At 54.9% G+C, this 17398-nt stretch overlaps 1 protein-coding gene across 3 annotated transcripts in view; it reads left to right on the forward strand.

The window, feature by feature from the left end:
* Positions 1–11088, forward strand: part of SIL1 (SIL1 nucleotide exchange factor) — a 236736-nt gene extending 225648 nt beyond the window's left edge. For all 3 annotated transcript variants that reach the window (XM_008014608.3, XM_038007348.2, XM_038007344.2), the window contains 3 exons: positions 6161–6257; positions 6716–6880; positions 10602–11088. In XM_008014608.3, the coding sequence (XP_008012799.1) occupies positions 6161–6257; positions 6716–6880; positions 10602–10958 (619 nt within the window). In that variant the 3' untranslated portion in view covers positions 10959–11088. The remainder of the gene's footprint in view (positions 1–6160; positions 6258–6715; positions 6881–10601) is intronic.
* The last annotated feature ends 6310 nt before the right edge of the window (positions 11089–17398 follow it).

The following is a 17398-nucleotide window of genomic DNA, read 5'->3' on the forward strand; positions in this document are numbered from 1 at the left end:
AGAAAAAAGAAGGAAAGGGGGGTGGGAAGGACTATTATTGGGACCGTTGGCAGAATCTAAGTAAATATCTATAGATTATTGTGTCTGTGTGAGTTTCCTGATTTTGATCATTGTACTTTGGTTATGTTCTTAGGACATTCACACTGATATGTTTAGGGGTAAAGGGTCTTCATATCTTCAATTACCCTCAAATATTTTGGAAAAGAAAATCTGTGTAAATATTAATAGAGACAGAAAATTGTGGTAAATGTCCACAATTGGTGAATCTGGATGGGAGTTTATTTACTATTCTTGTAGCTTTTCAGTAAGTCATTTTTCTGTGTGATTACTTTTCAGTAATTTTTTTTTTTCTTTAGAGAGACGGAATCTCACTCTGTTGCCCATAGCTCACTGCAGCCTCAACCTCCTGGGCTCAAGTGATCCTCCTACCTCAGCCTCCCGAGTAGCTGGGACCATAGGCACATATGACCTTGCCCGGCTATTTTTTTATTTTACTTTTGCAGAGATGGGGATTTTACCACCCTGTGCAGGCTAGTTTCAAACTCCTGGACTCAAGCAGTCCTCCCGCCTTAGCCTGTCAAAGTGCGGGGATTACAGGCATAAGCCACCACACCTGGCCTATTTTCTGTAATTTTTTACATCACTAGTCTGAAATGGTTTCAGGAAATAAACTGCCCCAGGTGACTGTGATGCACGGCTGTGTTGGAGAGCTACCAGATGTCTGTCAGGAAGGTCATTTGCTGCCCCTCCCTCTGAGGTTCCCTTTATCTCCCCAAAGATGGGCAGATGATTGTGTCTCTGTGTGTGTCTTGTGTGTGTGTCTGTTTGTCAAGAGGTTCTAGAGACCCTCTCGTGAGTTGCTGTTACTGTGGTGAGGAGTGGGTGTCTCATAGTTGCTTACGTGGGTGGCTTCCAGTTAGGGGCTGTACATGAAGGGGTTAGATGATAGCCCTGCCCTTCCCCAGTGTCCAGATGGAACTCCTGAGGCCATATAGGTCCCACCACTCAAGTGATGTGCAGATCATGTGTTTCGTTATTCCTGGAAGCTTGACTTTGCAGTGGAAGATTTGTATGGTGTTTTTTTTGTTAAACTTAGTCAATTTGGTAATTGTATCCCTTTTTTTTTTTTTTTTTTTTTTTTTGAGACAGAGTCTTGCTTTGTTGCCCAGACTGGAGTGCGGTGGCGTGATCTCAGCTCACTGAAACCTCTACCTCCTGAGTTCAAGCGATTCTCCTGCCTCAGCCTCCCGAGTAGCTGAGATTACAGGCGCCTGCCACCGCACCAGCTAACTTTTGTATTTTTAGTAGAGACGGGGTTTCACCATGTTGGCCAGGCCGGTCTCAGACTCCTGATCTCAAGTGATGTGCCCGCCTCAGCCTCCCAAAGTGCTGGGATTACAGGCGTGAGCCACCACTCCTGGCCAGTTGTTTGTATCTTAGCTGATTGATTCCCTAATCCCACTCATCCCTGGATGTCAGGCAAATATAGATGTCTCTTGAACCCATCTATTTCAGGATGACACATCCTGCAAATTCTTGCTTTCCCAGATGATGGAGGCTACACATTAGGACATAAGCAAGGTGGGGCCACCAGAGGAAATCTTTCTCTCTGGGCAAGAAGGTGAGCATGCGCTTCATCAGGTGAATGATTGAGCCTGGCCCCATACACCCCTGAGATGTGCCCTCTGCCCTCAGTGCATGGCATCATCTCAGAGGCATTTCAGACGAAAAATGGTAGTTTTTTCCTGTCATAAGGGAATGAAAAGAGTATTTGTTGCACTGAGAAATGTCACGAGGACTTGTGAGTGAGCACATCCCTCTGCTGTGCCTCTGGTGTCCTGGTTTGGCCTGGCAGTCTCAATCACTTGAAGCTCTCTTCACTTACACCTTAGCATTTCCTTGGCCCCCATCTAACTAGTCACCCTCATCCTTACTCCTGTCCTAGAGCTCTGCCTTTTCCAGTTGTTCTCCTTTTCAGAAATTCAAACTTCCTTTCCAGCCCTTCTGGTTGACCCTGGAGCAGAATTTCCGTGCACACGCCCTGCTGGCCCTGACACCTGTGCAGTGGCCCAGGACCCCACACTCAAAAGGGCCCGTGCCTGGCTTCATGCTTTGTTCTCACTGTCTTGAAATTTCTGATGATTCTTGAACAAAAGGCCCCACGTTTTCATGTTGCACTTGGGCCTGAAAATTATGTGGCTAGTCCTGAGCCCAAGGGTGGAGAAGTCAGCCCTGGCGTGTGTATTGGGCAGCAATCTCCTGGGCCCCCTGGCCGAGCTGGGCTGCCCTCCCTGTGGTCAGCTCCTTCAGTCCCCCTCCACCCAGACACATGCTCAGCTTCAGTTAGCTAAACTGTGACCTCTGACTCTTGACTGATTGCCCAAATTGCTGTCACCCTGACCCACACTCTTTGGTTTTTGCAAATGCAATCACTTCCATTTTTGCAACCCGCCCCACCCCCAGCCCATCCCCCTGCAAGATTTACAGAGTAGCAGCTGCTGCCGTCCCTCTGCACACAGACAGCTGACTTGCCTGCTGATTGTGAACATCCCAGTAATCCAAGTGCTAATGGTATTTATTTAGTCCAGCCGGCTTAGCCCTGAACAAGGTTTATTCTCATTTATCGCATCGGAGATGAGCTACGTCCTTAATATCCTTCTGTTGACTTTGAGCACACCAGCACCACTAATGTCACTTTGAGGCATGCCAGGTCCCCGCCCTCTTAACTCAGATCCCCAACTGTCAGGATACCTACCTTCCAGCCAGCAGGACTGGCCCCTCCAGGGGTGGGCTGCAGCTCTGGTCCGGAGTCCATAGGCTGGAGGAGGATGGGGCTGGCATACGTGATATGTGCTCGAGGCATCCGGGCCGAATCAAGCTGTGCTCTCAAGAATGTGGTCTGACTTCTTCGTGTAGTAAACCTACTGTAATTATCTTTTGGCCACAGTGCATTGGCTAGCACTGTGGCATTTTGGCATTAATTAACTATTCTGTCTTTAACACGGGTAGTCCTAGCTCTGCCTCATAGGTGAAAATTTGCCCAAGGTCATCAGCCATTGCTCATGAAATTCCCAGCAAGGGTCCTCCAGGCCCTGGCCCCTGCATGTCCAGAGGCCTCACTCTGAGCTGTTTTGGTAGTTGCCTCTCCCAGCCCCAGGCTGTGAGCATTTAGAGCCCAAGGCGGAGCTGCCTGTGGAGAGAGGGTCTGTTTCTGGGAGCAGATTCTGCCCTTGGCAGGAGATTGCTCAGGAAACCCTCAGCTCTACTGGCCCTGCCTGGATGGACGGAGGAGCAGCTGGAGGTGCAGGCCTTATCATCCCCCTCTTCCTCTGCTGTGTTTCTGCAACCCCTTCCCTGGGCAGCCCTAAAAGGCCACTTCACAGGGTGGCCTTTTAGGAAACTCCTGAAGCTGTGGGAACCCTGGGGTAAGGCCCGGAGTTCCCAGGGTCCCATGGGTACCTCGTTTAAGCTGATCATGTGAAGAGGCCAGGCAGGGCATGGACCCAGGGCTGCCAAGGCCGTGCACTGTCACAGCCCAGGTTTGGCCATGGTCCTGCCCTACCCACGGACCTGGCTGTGGGTGAAAACATGAATTTATTGCCTTATGAACCCGATTTCAGCAATTTACAAAAGGTCAGACTTCCTCTTTTCTCTCCAGTTTACTTATCCCATGTTGGAGCTCTCTTCTCTCCTCCTCGAAATGGAGTGGGAAGGGCTGCCTGAGGGAGACAGAGTGGGTGAGACTGGCTGCTGCTGGCTTGGCTGTGGGTGGCTCCCGGCCCACATCAGCCTACCTTCTGAAGAAGGGACTTCTCTTTGCCCTGGTCCCAGTACAGAAAGTGGAAGGGCTTTGGTGGCCCAGCCCTGGGTGATTAACTGGGGCTGCGATGATGGGGTGCTGTGATGAGCTTTGTGCTGTCTTTGGAGGGCCTTGTCTCTGCTGCTCCGAGGGCCCATGAGGGATGGGACTCCTTGGCAGTGCTCCCAGAGGCTGATGCAGTGTCAGATCTCGCAGTCCCCCTTGGGGAGGCAGCATCTGATGTTTGTGTGAATCTCTCAGAGTGGTCTTCTCTTCCTGGACCCTCCTGTCATGGGTGAATGTTCCTTAGGCACATGATGGCAGAGACAGCCCTAATTAGCTCATGCTTTGATGAAACAGCTGCCTGTCTCAAGTTGGGGGGGCAGGGGAGCAGCTCAGCTCCCAGGCACCCCTGCATCAGCTCCTGCCTCCCTGCCTATCTGGAGAGGAGCTGTCAGCCTCCCTTCCCCAGGGACTCTGGCCCATCTCCAGGCAGCTCTGCAGACACAGGGGTGGAGTTGCTGTGGGATGGGCTGGCACCCACCCTGTACTTCCTTTCTGGCTGAGAGGCTACAGAGTGACACGTGGTCCAAAGGAGCCTTTCCCTTTAGAAAACTGGCTCAGCGTGCTCTGTCTGCTCTGGACCTTGAAGCTTGTTCCTGGTCGGAATAAAAGCGGGGAGCTATCTTCATTCCATTCAGCCAGCTTTGGGGGCACGCCTGCTGTGTGTCGGGCCCTCTCCTGTACAGTGGCACAGTGTGTCTTTTCTGGGTTTAGGACCAGGAGCCAGCTCCTTCTGATTTGTCTTTGTTTCCTTATATTCTGGCTCACTCTCGAGGACCCTGTGAGGGCCCCTGGCCAGGAGGGCTGGGAGTTAGGAGGAACAGGTGCTTTCTGGGTCTCCAGGAGCTTGTGGTCATGTCAAGGGCAGGCAGCCAGAGGCATGTAGTGGCTTTGGTAGACTGCAGTGTCCTTTGTGGGCTAGTTGGGTGGGTGTGACAGCTACCGTCTGACTGCTGGCTTGGCCCCTTCACCTGCCGCTGGCCTCAAGCTTTTGTGTGCCCGTCCCCTCTCTTCTCGGGGCCTCACAAGTGGGCTGCTGAGAGGGAAGCCCTGACCTGCCCAAGGGCCTGACCATCCGGTCTCTGTGCTTGCCACTTACTCCTTAATTAATCGCTAATGCAGTCTTGCAAGGAACCTGCAAAAGGGTATCCTGCTAGGGATCCCGGCCATGTCCCCTGCATGGCACCCTACCCTGATGGGGGTCCCCGCCAGGCCCCTCATCCCTTCATGGTCCTGGCTGTGGGAACCCTGGGGTAAGGCCCGGAGTTCCCAGGGTCCCATGGGCACCTCGTTTATGCTGATCATGTGAAGAGGCCAGGCAGGGCATGGACCCAGGGCTACCAAGGCTGCCAGACCCCCTCATCCCTAGGAGGTCTGGGCCTGAAATGTTTTAATCACATCATTATTTCTCTAGCCCAGAATGGGGAGAGGAGTTCCAGAGGCAGTTCAGGGTTTTGAGTACTTTAGTTCGGTGTGTTTCTCTGTGGATATGTTCATGGTTGTGTACACGTGTTCTTCGTTTGTTAGTTAGTTAGTTAGTTAGTTCGTTCATTCATTCATTCATTCATTCATTCATTCATTCATTCATTCATTCCCTACTGTCCAGGACCTGTGACATGGCAGGCTCTGTGCTGAGTGCTGAGAATACAGGGCAGAGAAGCTGACAGTAGCTGCTGTTACAGAGTGGGAGCCCAGTGGGAGGCATTGGGTTGTTCTGTTTTAGGATCTGCCTAGGTATTCAGAGGCTCCTGTCTCTTGCACTTTCTTCCTGCCTTCTCCTACAAGCATTTTCTCTGTGCAGTCTGAGTGCCGACCCAGGAGAGGAGAGGGATGGGGCCCTGGCCTTCGGGCTGCAGACCCAGAGGGGAGCAGACTCATTAGTAATTGCCCCAGTGTGTGATGTGCCTGGGGTCACAGAGGAAGGAATATCCGGCACTGGCTTGGGAAGCTCCAAGAAAGGCTTCCTACGGGAGGGACGCTGAAGGAGCACCTTTGGCATCAACACGTCTTTGCAGTAGTAGAGGCGAGTCACCTTCCAGCCTACTCCAGCCCCTTGGCTGCTGGGGAGTGGGGGCTGGCATGGGAGCCCTCAGCCCTGTCACCTGTGCTGTGGGCCACTGTTTCCACATGGGTCTGTGCCAGATGGTCTTTGTTTCCCCAGCTGAGTTTGACTTGCCCAGTGTGGGAACCTCCATTGTTCTTGTTTCTGCCCAGGATGGCTGGCATGGGCTCAGTTCCCTGACCACCCGATCCCTGGGCTGGGCATGGTAGTCATGCTTTCCTGTGCTTCTTCCCCAGCAACCCCAAGGTCCAGGTGGAGGCCATTGAAGGGGGAGCCCTGCAGAAGCTTCTGGTCATCCTGGCCACGGAGCAGCCACTCACGGCAAAGAAGAAGGTGTGTTTCCATGCCCTTCCTACTGCCTGGCCCCCAGGACACCTGTGGGGCCTGAAAGGAAAGGGTTCCTGTCCAGGCTATGCATGTTACCTTGGGGACCTGAGCGTCATCTGCTGGGTGGCATGGGGGAGAGGTTACACTAAACTGAAGCAGATGGCAGTGTGCCAAGGTGACTAGAGGCCTGTGGGCAGCTCCTGTGGTGTGGCCTTGGGCCCTACTCCTGGCCTCCCACCCTTGGTCTCTGTTTACCTCCCATTTACTCACTTGGTAATGTTGAAGGTGTCTGAGTCTCTACTGGCCTCACAGTCTTGGGTTCTGGGGTGTAGCTGTAACTGAGGTGTTAGGTGGGGCTGGGAGGAATGGGGACTAGGTTGGGGCACCTCTGTCTGCCTTCCCTGGACCTCAGGGCAGGTCCAGCTCACTTGGCCTCTCACCTGTCCCTGGATCTCTGTCCCCAGGTCCTGTTTGCACTGTGCTCCCTGCTGCGCCACTTCCCCTATGCCCAGAGGCAGTTCCTGAAGCTCGGGGGGCTGCAGGTCCTGAGGAGCCTGGTGCAGGAGAAGGGCACAGAGGTGCTGGCCGTGCGCGTGGTCACACTGCTCTACGACCTGGTCACAGAGAAGGTGAGTACCCAGGCCCACCCGGTCTCCTCGTTTGCTTTGTGTGTGCTTCTGGATGGATGGACAGACAGATGGAAGAGACTGGGGACATCAGGGAGGATGTTGTGTGAGATGTGGTGGCTTAGCTGAAACCTGAGGGCTGATGAGTGGGAGATGGCCTTGCCAGCCATGGTCACAGCCAAGTGTGCAGGCAGAGGACTCAGCATGAGCAAGCCCTGGAGCAGCCAGGACCGGGCCCCCAAGGAACAAAAGGCTGGGGGGGTGGAGCAGCCCGGAGCGCCTTCAAATGGCGCTGACTCTTCGGATTCCAGAAACTTGGAGGTGCCTCCTCTGGGAGCTTTGACTCTGGGCAGCGCCTCAGAGCGGCTGCCCTTGAGAGTCCCAGGGACCCAATTGCTTGCCACTTGGGAGGAGACTTGGTGCCCGGCCCTCTTTGCAAGCTTGAAGAAGCATCTTAATTAAGGAGGAGAGAGGAAAACCAGCCAGGCCTGGATTCTTAATTCAGCTGCTGCAGAGAGCATTGGCAGGGCTTCCTCAGTTGCCTCTCTAGGGCCACACGCTCCCCAGAACAGCCGCATGCCGACTAGTGGAGCAGGGCTGGGCAGCCGCTGGAACTGCTGCCGAATGGCGAATGGCGGAGGCTGGGCCCTCCCCCTGCTCTGCACACGCCTCCCCCAGGCCTTCTCTCCCAGGCTGGGCCCTCACCCGCTCTGCACACGCCTCCCCCAGGCCTTCTCTCCCAGGCTGGGCCCTCACCCCGCTCTGCACATGCCTCCCCCAGGCCTTCTCTCCCAGGCAGTGTCGGGATGGCTGTGGCTGCCTCTGTCTGTCACTCTCTCCCCAGCTCTCTGACTCTCTCTGCCTGTCTTATCTCTCGGTCTGTTTCTCTCTCTTCTCTTGTTCAAGCTGCAGAAATCCAGTTTCTTAGAACAGCAGGCAGCCATGTGGTGCTCAGATCCAATTAATAAGGCCTGGGCACAGTTCAGGTTCTGGGAGTGGGCCAGTGAGCCTGGAGAAGGACATGAAGGACATGTAGGCTGGCTGGGCATTTCCCAGGGAAACTGGGCTCTGTTCTCTGGTGTCTTGAGTGTGTGTCCCTGCTGCCCCCAGCCCTGGCATCCTGGGCACCATGGCACTGACCCATTGCTAGCACACTACCAGCAGGCAGGCTCACCAAGGCTGCCCCGAGACTGCCGGCCCCGGGAGCCTGCCTCTGGAAGCTTTGGGGTGCTGACATGATTGGGGAGGGGAGGACTGGCATCTCTCTACAAATAGTATGGAAATGGCCCCTTCTTTCAGGGCGGACAGCAGATGAGTTTCAGTCAGAGAGATTTAGGACTGACTGTACATAGGCTGAGGCGGTCAGGGCTTCTCTGTTCTTGTGATTTCTTTTTTCTCTTTTTTTTGAGACAGGGTCTCTGTCACCCAGCGGCGTGATCTTGGCTCACTGCAACCTCTGTCTCCCAGACTCAAGTGATCCTCCCACCTCAGCCCCCTGAGTAGCTGTGACTACAGGCTGATGCCACCATGCCTGGCTAATTTTGTTCATTTTTTGTAAACAGGGTCTCACTATGTTGCTCAGGCTGGTCTTGAACTCCTGGGCTCAAGCAATCCTGCCTCAGCCTCCCAAAGTATTGGAATTACAGGCGTGAGTCACTAAGTCCAGCCTCTTGCAGCTCTTAAGAAAGAATGAAGACCTAGCCAAACGAGGGGTGGGTCCAGAGCTGCCTGAAGGTGGAGGGACATGAGCTGTCCACCGCGATGGAGGGGCACCGTGCAGCTCAGGGGGATCGCCGCAGCACGTTGTCGTGACAGCCGGGGGCTGTGGAATTCCCATGGGCAATGTGACACCCCATCAGGGTGCTGGGGTCTGCCAGGCCCCAGGCAGTCCTCATGTGTGCCTTGGCCTGTGACAGGACCTCTACTGAGAGACCATGCCCTGGCATTGGGGCTTCTGCAGCGGTGAGATGCCTGCCTGGGGTTTGGATTCTATGGCCTCTGGTGCATCGGAGGAGCTGAAGGGCCACAGAGGGACCCTGCCTGCCTGTGCTGCCTGCTGTGCCGGGTGCTGGGGAAATAGTCCGCAGTCCCTGCCGTCCCCAAGCTTTCAGGCAGAGGTTTATCAGAGAATTGCCCTGAGCGTGTGTTGTAGTGTGTCTGCTGCTGCTTTAACAGAATACCCTGGACTGGATAATGTATAAAGAAAAGGCAGTTTTGGCTCATGATTCACGAGGCTGGGAAATCCACGATTGGGTGGGTGCCTCTGGCGGGGGCCTTTGTGCTGCATGGCGACATTGTGGAAGGTGGGAGGGCAAGAGCACTTGTGGAAAAAAGCATGCTGGGCCGGGCTTCTTTCTAGAATAACAGCCGCTCTCCCGTAAGGAACCCGCTGCCCTCCTGACCTAGGCAGCTCCTCTCAATACTGCTGCCATGGGAATTAAGCTTCCAACACTTGAACTTCTAGGGAAACGCATTCAAACCACAGCAGCATGCGAGCGCAGAAGGCCAGGCGGGGGAGGCCGGCCAGTGGCGGTGAGGTGTGCAGGGAGCCGTGGAGTGAGTGGGGCCATGTGGGGGCGCACCTGGAAGTGGGAGCTGCGCCTCCAGAGGCCCCAGGGGAGAGTTAGAGTGACAGGAGTGGGTGTGAGTGGGTCCAGGCTGCGCACAGTGGGGGCGGAGCCTGCAGAGCCTCGCAGTCCCAGGGAAGGGATTGATTTCGTCTTTATCACCCGCAATGCCAGGTTGTGAGGATTTGGGGGCTGGGGGAGAGGGGGAGAGCAGGAGGCAGTGGACTGCAGGACACGGGGGACGAAGGTGGAACTGACGGGATTGGGGTGTGTTTTGGAGGCGAAGCTGGCAGGACTGAGGGGTGGAGGAGGAAAGAGCCAGGGGGTGCCTCTCAGCCTTTGCTGTCCCAGGATGCAGGATCGCACACCTCCTCAGCTTCCTCTGCCAGCCCCAATCAGCCCCACGGCTTCCTGCTACCGCAGGAAGCAGCAGGTGGTCCACGGTGGCCTTGTCTTCTCCTGGGCTTCCCTGTTGCCTTGTGTATCTTCCCTGTGCTTCATTCTCCCCTGGAGTTAGGGCAGGCATTCCTCCTTTCTCGACACAGGCACACTTTGTACAGCTGCATGGGAAATCTCCGCCCCGTCCCAACCCTCCCAACCCTCTACCTCTGACCTTCAGGTAACCTGCCTGCTTGTCAGGGTTCAGGTGTTGCCTTTCTGGCTGCTGGCTGCCACTGTCTTCTGCTGATGAAGCTGGGCTTCTGCACTTTACAGACAGGCTGAGTTTCTCCACTTAAGAGGTGAGGGCATTGGGTCTCAGGGAGGCTGAGTGCCGGCCATGGTCATTCAGCAAGTCAGTGGTGGAGCAGGAATTTGAAGCCAGCCTGTCTGCCTCCATGCTGCACTGTTAGATTACCTTTATCATGCTATTTGGGAATTAGTTAATTTTCATTCTCCTGCTAGACCCTAAGCTCCTTGAGGGCAGGACTGTATCTCGTGGTTTCTCCAGCACCTGGCACCACACAGGTGTTTCTGTTGGTAGATGAATGAATGGATAGACAGACAGACTTGGGGATGGAGGAAGAGGTGGGCCCTCAGGGGTCAGCCTTGTGCCTTCGTGTCTGAAGGGCAGAGCTGGCCAGGTGTGAGCTAACTGTTCCCCATGTGTTCTGTGCCCACCCCCACCCTACCTGGCCCACGGCTGTGGCGGATGGCAGATGTTCGCCGAGGAGGAGGCTGAGCTGACCCAGGAGACGTCCCCAGAGAAGCTGCAGCAGTATCGCCAGGTACACCTTCTGCCAGGCCTGCGGGAACAGGGCTGGTGCGAGATCACGGCCCGCCTCCTGGCGCTGCCTGAGCATGACGCCCGTGAAAAGGTGCTGCAGACACTGGGCGTCCTCCTGGCCACCTGCCGGGACCACTACCGTCAGGACCCCCAGCTCAGCAGGACACTGGCCAGCCTGCAGGTTGAATACCAGGCGCTGGCCAGCCTGGAGCTGCAGGACGGTGAGGACGAGGGCTACTTCCGGGAGCTGCTGGGCTCTGTCAACAGCTTGCTGAAGGAGCTGAGATGAGGCCCCACACCAGGACTGGACTGGGACGCTGCTAGTGAGGCTGAGGGGTGCCAGCGTGGGTGGGCTCCTCAGGCAGGAGGACATCTTGGCAGTGCTGGCTTGGCCATTAAATGGAAACCTGAAGGCCGTCCTCTGTCTGCTGTGTGTCTGTGTAGACTGGGCACAGCCCTGTGGCCGGGGGGTCAGGTGAGTAGTTGGGTGATGGGCCCTGGTGACATGCAGGGGTCAGCCCAGGGCATCCAGGAACAGGCTCCAGGGCAGGGGCCTGGGCCCAGGAGTTGCAAGTCTCTGCTTCTTACCAAGCAGCAGCTCTGTGACCTTGGTTAGTCGCTTAATCGCTCTGAGCTTGTTTCGTCATCTGTCAGAAGAAGTGCCATTAAAGGAGAAAAATCACGTGGAAAGCGCCACACTAGTGCTGGCACCCCCCAGCTGTGAGGCAAGGTGGGGAATCATTTCACTGCCCCTCTACCGGTGCCCATATAACAGCTTCAAGGTCGTCGACCTGGCCGGAGCCCGAGGCCTCTGTGTACACGGGGTGCTGTGGTGGCCCAGGCAGCTGACGGGCTTGATGGCTACTGAAGTGATGGGTGCTGGAGCGGTGGATGCCGGGGTGGGGTGCTGAGAGGTGCTGGACTCTGGAGGCCAAGGGGCCGGGCCTGACTCTGGGAGAAAGCTGGCAGTGGGAGCCCAGGAGAGCCCAGGCCTGCCTGGCCCACCTGACAGGGCAGAGGTGCCTCTCTGTGGCCTTGCCCCACTCCTGTGTCCAAGCAGAAGCAGGGCCAAGCCCAAGGAGGGGGCCTCAGAGGTGGGAGCAGCTGTGCCTGGCAAGTCCCGGCCCCCACCCAGGCTGGCAGAGTGCTGGGCTGGAGCTGGCTGCAGGTTGCCATGGCAACCCCGGGTTCTGGGCTTTTCAGACTCTGATTCTGGTGTGTTTGTTTCTCAGCTTTTCCCAGTGCACCAGAGGCTCGCTCCTGCGGGCCCAGGCAGCCCCTCCGGGCTAAAGTCCAGAGGGCCAGTTTGGGGCAGGACTCTCCTCTCCCTGGCTCTAGGCCTCACTTGTAGAAATCTCAGTTTTACTGAGCTGAGGGCACACTGAGGCCCAGAAAAACATGGGGTCAGCAGTTGGCCTTCCCTGCAGTCCCTTTGCTTGGCCACCTGGCTCTTCTCCTCAGCCCTTCTCCTGCTCACCTCTTGCTGCAACACGACACCCAGAAAGCTCAGAGCAGAGCCATGGCCTGCACGGAGCCCCTCCCAGCAGGGCAGGCAGGAGGCAGGAGCCCAGGCTGAGGCTGGAGTAACAGCTTCCCCAGGGCGCTAGGCCTCGCGGCTCGGGCAGAGTGGGGATCAGACTTGCAGTCTGCCAGCCGTTGGGTACCTGCTGCCTTTACAGCCTCACAGGAGCCTTCAAAGTAGATTTTACAGATGAGGAAATCATGGTTCAGAGAGGCCAAGTGATCTGCCTGTGGGGCAGTGGTGGGCTTGTGGTGCTGATGGTGCTGTGGGAGGCTTGAACGGGAGGCTGAGAAGGGGACGATGTTGAATTGACGGGTAGCAGAGGGAGGACCAGGAGAAGTGTCCAGGCATGTGTGGCCACAACAGGGCAGGCAGGGTTCAGACAGGAGGTGCCAGCCCCTGGATGAGGCCAGGGTCAAGGGGTGCTTTAGAGGTAGTGTCGCAGGCTCTGGGGTGGACTTGAGAAGGGGGCAAGGTGAGGTTTGATGGGGAGAGGAGAGGGGCTGCCTCAGCAGAGGCTAGAAGAGAGGAGGACTTGGGGCTGAGCTGGGGATGAATCTGTTCTGGGCTTTCAGTGTTCAGAGGCGAGTGCCAAGGCTGGGCCGTGGGAACAGTGGACAGGCGAGAGCGTGGGGCCTTGTGGGAAGGTCAGGCCGGGCGCTGGGCTGTGTCAGGACCAGGCTGGCCCTGAGGCCTCTGTGACCACCAGGGTCTGGCCCGGGGTGTGGAAAGGGTCTCTATGGGAGGAGTGCCACTAGTAGGGGCCTAACTGCAGGCCCCAGTGTCCCCTCTGCTCCCAAGTGTGCTGTCCTCAGCAACGATTCTGTAAAGCAGAGGGAGGCTTTGGGCCAGGTGCTCTTGAGGGGATTTCTGGGAGCGAGGACCGAGGAAGTGGGCACCTGGGGGCTGCAGGGAGGGAGCTGGCTGGGGAGGTGGGACGGCATGTGCTCTGCTCTCATACACTCAGAGCATCGGAATTGAGTTGGGGCTGCAGTCTTTCTTCTCTTTGGCCTCGTCCAGGTTCGTTCTGGACTGTTAAGCAGATCCTCCAGGGAGAGAGTGGCGAGGTACCCCAGGGTCTGGGCTTGGGCTGTTTCGGGGTGGGTTCTGGCTCCACCTCCTGATTAATCACTGCCTGTTGTCTGTAGGTCAGAAAGGAACACCTTCTCTGCCCTCCCTTTGGGTGCCATCCTGGGAACTGTGGTCAAGGAGGGTGACCAGGGCTCGAAGTGAGGCAGGGAATGGCGACGGGGGAGGCGGGACTTCCTCCTGCAGGCTGGAGCCTGCTTTCCTGTCCTCCCTGTCTTGGGATGGGCTGAGGGCTGTGCTGGGCTGACACCCACAGGCCCTGAGTGATTACTGGGTCCCTGCTCCTGGGCTGGGCTGACCCAGGCTCTAGTGAGGGAGGGTGGCAGGGAGGGTGGCGGGCCTGGGTCCTCACCCTATCCCTCAGCAGCTGTAGTGTTCTGAGTTCACCTGTCCGTTCATTCTTTCTTTCACACTGGCTGTTGAGCAGTTGTGTGTGTCAGGCAGTTGGAGCTGAGAAGGCTGCTGAGCTGGCTGAGGCTAGGGAAGGCCTCCCAGAGCTGGTGATGGCCAGGCTGAGCCCTGCAGGCTGCGGGAGTAGCAGTCAGGGATGGGCAGTCTGGAGGGCCAGTCGGGGGCAGGCAGGGTGAGGGCTCCAGCCCTGGGAAGATACAGGAAGACCAGAGAGAGTGGCCATTTGCAGCATCCACAATTTTGGGTCCTCTAGCAGCTTGTGAGCCCTGCCAAGGGCTGTGCCCTCATCCTAGCAGGCGTTCTCTGGGCTGCTGCTCGTTCATTGATTTGTTCAACAAATCTGGTTGGGTACTATGAGCCAGGCACTGTTCTAGGGCAGGAAGTGGCAGGACAGGAGGGGAGAGGGCCGGGCCATGACAAATGCACATGCTCCAGGGGAGGGCCAGGCAGGGAAGACAGAGCCCAGTGGGGAGGGAAGGGGGCAGGCACTGCTGTTTCCCCTCAGTGGTGGGGAAGGCCTCTGAGGAGGGGCCAGGCACAGGAGCGCAGCAATGAGCCGTGGGGGTGCTTTGCAGACAAGGGGATAGCAGAGGACAGGCCGAAGCACTTCAGGAAAAGCCACGAGAACCAGGCCTGGAGCAGGCAGAGCCCGAGGGAGGAGTTGCAAGGGAGTGCCACCTGGGGAGGCCGTGGAAGGGACCTGCGTTTTTCTTAAGGTGGGGCTGTTGAGAGTTGGGTGCAGAGGAGAGACCTGATGTAACCCACCTTTTTTGTTGTTGTTTTCTTTTTTTTTTTTTTGGAGACAGGGTCTTGTTCTGTCACCCAGGCTAGAATGCAGTGGTGTGACCACAGCTCACTGCAGCCTTGACCTCTTAGGCTCAAGTGACCCTCCCACCTCAGCCTCCAAAGTAGCTGGGACCACAGGTGCACGCTGCCACGCCTGGCTAATTTTTTTTATATTTTGTGGAGGTCTCCCTATGTGTTCCAGGCATGTCGTGAGCTCCTGGGCTCAAGCGATCCTGCTGCCTCAGCCCTTCCAAGTTCTGGGATTACCGGTGTGAGCCCCTGTGCCCGGCCTCACCTTTTCTTATAGTTGTGTTGAGAATAGATGACACAGGGGCCAGGAGGGGCAGGGAGCCCAGGGCAGCATGCAGGGGGCGGCTGGACAAGGATGTGGGGCAGGGTGAAGACCGAGGACTGTGAGAAGTGTGCGGAGTCCAGATGGGGCTGAGGCAGAGCTCAGGGGCTCTGCTGCTGGGATGCGGGGTGTGGGGAGAGGAGTTGAGGGGTCAGCCTCATGTGGGGATGGAGCAGGTGGGTGTGGGGAGGAGCTGGCACCAGAGTGGGAGGCTCGGAGAGCAGGGGAGCGACTGGGGCTCTGAGGTGGACCCCATTTATGTTTATACGGAGATGTCAGCGGGACGTCTAGGTGGGAGTGCTGACAGGCAGCAGCAGACAGCCTGGAACTGAGAGAGAGGCTGGGCTGGGGGCACTGACCAGGCCTGGGAACCTCACACAAGGAAGCCGCGGGGTTCAGAATGTGGCCAGCTGGATGTTAAACACAGCCATTATTAAAATTAAATGATGCAAGCGTACAATTAAGTAACAAGAAAGCAAAAGTAATTTTTAAAAACTAGTAAAAGAAGAGCAAATTAAAACCAAAGGAAGCAGAAGAAAAGGAAATAATAAAGAGTGGAAACCAATAAAATTGAAGACAGTAAAATTAGAGAAAATCAATGAAATTAAAAGATGGTCCTTTGAAAAAGAAGACGCAAATCAGCAGCCTCACGGATGAAAAGCGGGTGTCACTATAGGCTCTGTGAGCATTAAAGTATGGTGAGTAGTGAGTATTACAAACAACTCTAGATAAATACATTGTAAAATCAATTTGACAACTTAGAAGAAATCATGGACCAATTCCTTGAGAAACACAGCCTCTCACTGTATTAGCTTTCTGTTGCTGCTATGCTAACAAATTACCATGAGCTTCGTGCCTTAAAATATTCTCAGTTTTCTTACAGTGCTGTGGGTTAGAAGTCTGGCCCGGTTCTCATGGGGCAAAAATCCAGGTGTCGCAGGGCTGTACTCCTTTCTGGGTGGGGTCCGTCCCTTGCCTTTCCAGCTACTGGGGGCTGCCTGTGCTCCTTGGCTCCTAGACCTTCCTCTGTCTTCAAAGCCAAAAAAGCAAGTCAAGGTCTTCTCATAATGCACCATTCTGACCTCCTCTTCTGCCTCCATCGTCCACTTTTAAGGACCCTGTGATTACAGTGGGCCCACCTGGATGATCCAGGATAATCTTCCTGTCTGAAAATCAGCCAATTAGCAACCTCAGTTCCATGTGCAACCTGGATTCGCTTTCTGCCATGTAACATAACACATGCGCAGGCCCAGGGATTAGGAGTGGGCATCTCTGGGAGCCATTATTCTGCCTAACACAAGCTGCTAAAACCCACTCGACAACAGATAACCAGTGTAGCCCTGCGTCTACTCAGGAAATGGAATTTGCAGTTTAAACCCTTCCACAAAGAAAACTCCAGACCGATATGGTTTCACTAGCAAATTCTACCAACTAATACCAGTTTTATACAATCTCCCCCAGAAAATAGAAGAAAATATTTCCAAACTCATTTCATGAGGGCAGCATTGCCCTGACACCAATACTAAACAATGATATTTCTTTTCTTTTCTTTTCTTTTTTCTTTTCTTTTTTTTTTTTTTTGAGACGGAGTCTTGCTCTGTTGCTCGGGTTGGAGTGCAGTGGTGCAATCTCAGCTCACTGCAACCTCCACCTCCTGGGTTCAAGTGATTCTCCTGCCTCAGCCTCCCAAGTAGGTGGGGTTATAGGCACCTGCCACCACGCCTGGCTAATTTTTTGTATTTTTAGTAGAGATGGAGTTTCACCATGTTGGCCAGGCTGGTCTCGAACTCCTGACCTTGTGATCTGCCTGCCTTGGCCTCCCAAAGTGCTGGGATTACAGGCATGAGCCACCGCGCCCGGCCTGACAATGCTATTTCAAGAAAAATATCCTACAGGCCAGTATCCCTCGTAATCAACAAGATTAGGGAGGTAATGGCGACAGGAGATCCTGTAGGCTGTGGTAAAGACTTTAGATTTTTCTGAAGTCTCTACAAAAATCCTCAACAAAATATTGGCAAATTAAACTCAACAATATATAAAAGGATAATGTAACCAAATGGAGTTTACCCTGGGAATGCAAGGCTAGTTCAGTCAGTTCACCATATTAACAGACTAAAGAAGAAAAGGCCACACCATCATCTCAACAGATGTAGACAAATACTAAGTACCCATAATAAAAACTGTCAGCAAATTGGAACAGAAGGGAATTTCCTTAACCTCATGAACAGAAACCACATAAAAACGTACATCTAACATCAAACTGAAGGATGAAAGGTTGAATTCCTTCCCCCTCAGATTGTAAAACAGGCAAGAATGCCCACTCTCCTGACTCCTTCTCAACATTGCACTCAAAGTTCTGGGCGCTGCCTTAAGGCAAGAAAATGAAACAGCATACACATTGGAAACGAAGAAATAAAACTGTCCCTATTCACAGATGACATAATTGTCAATGTGGAAAATCCCATGGCATCTGTAAAAACAATTTCACAGACCTAGCTAATGACTTTAGCAAGGCCATAGGGTACAAGGTCAGTGTATACAAATCAACTGAAAAGTGAAATACGTGCAG

The sequence above is a fragment of the Chlorocebus sabaeus genome, chromosome 23 (genome assembly GCF_047675955.1).
Source record: "Chlorocebus sabaeus isolate Y175 chromosome 23, mChlSab1.0.hap1, whole genome shotgun sequence".
Lineage (NCBI taxonomy): Eukaryota > Metazoa > Chordata > Mammalia > Primates > Cercopithecidae > Chlorocebus > Chlorocebus sabaeus.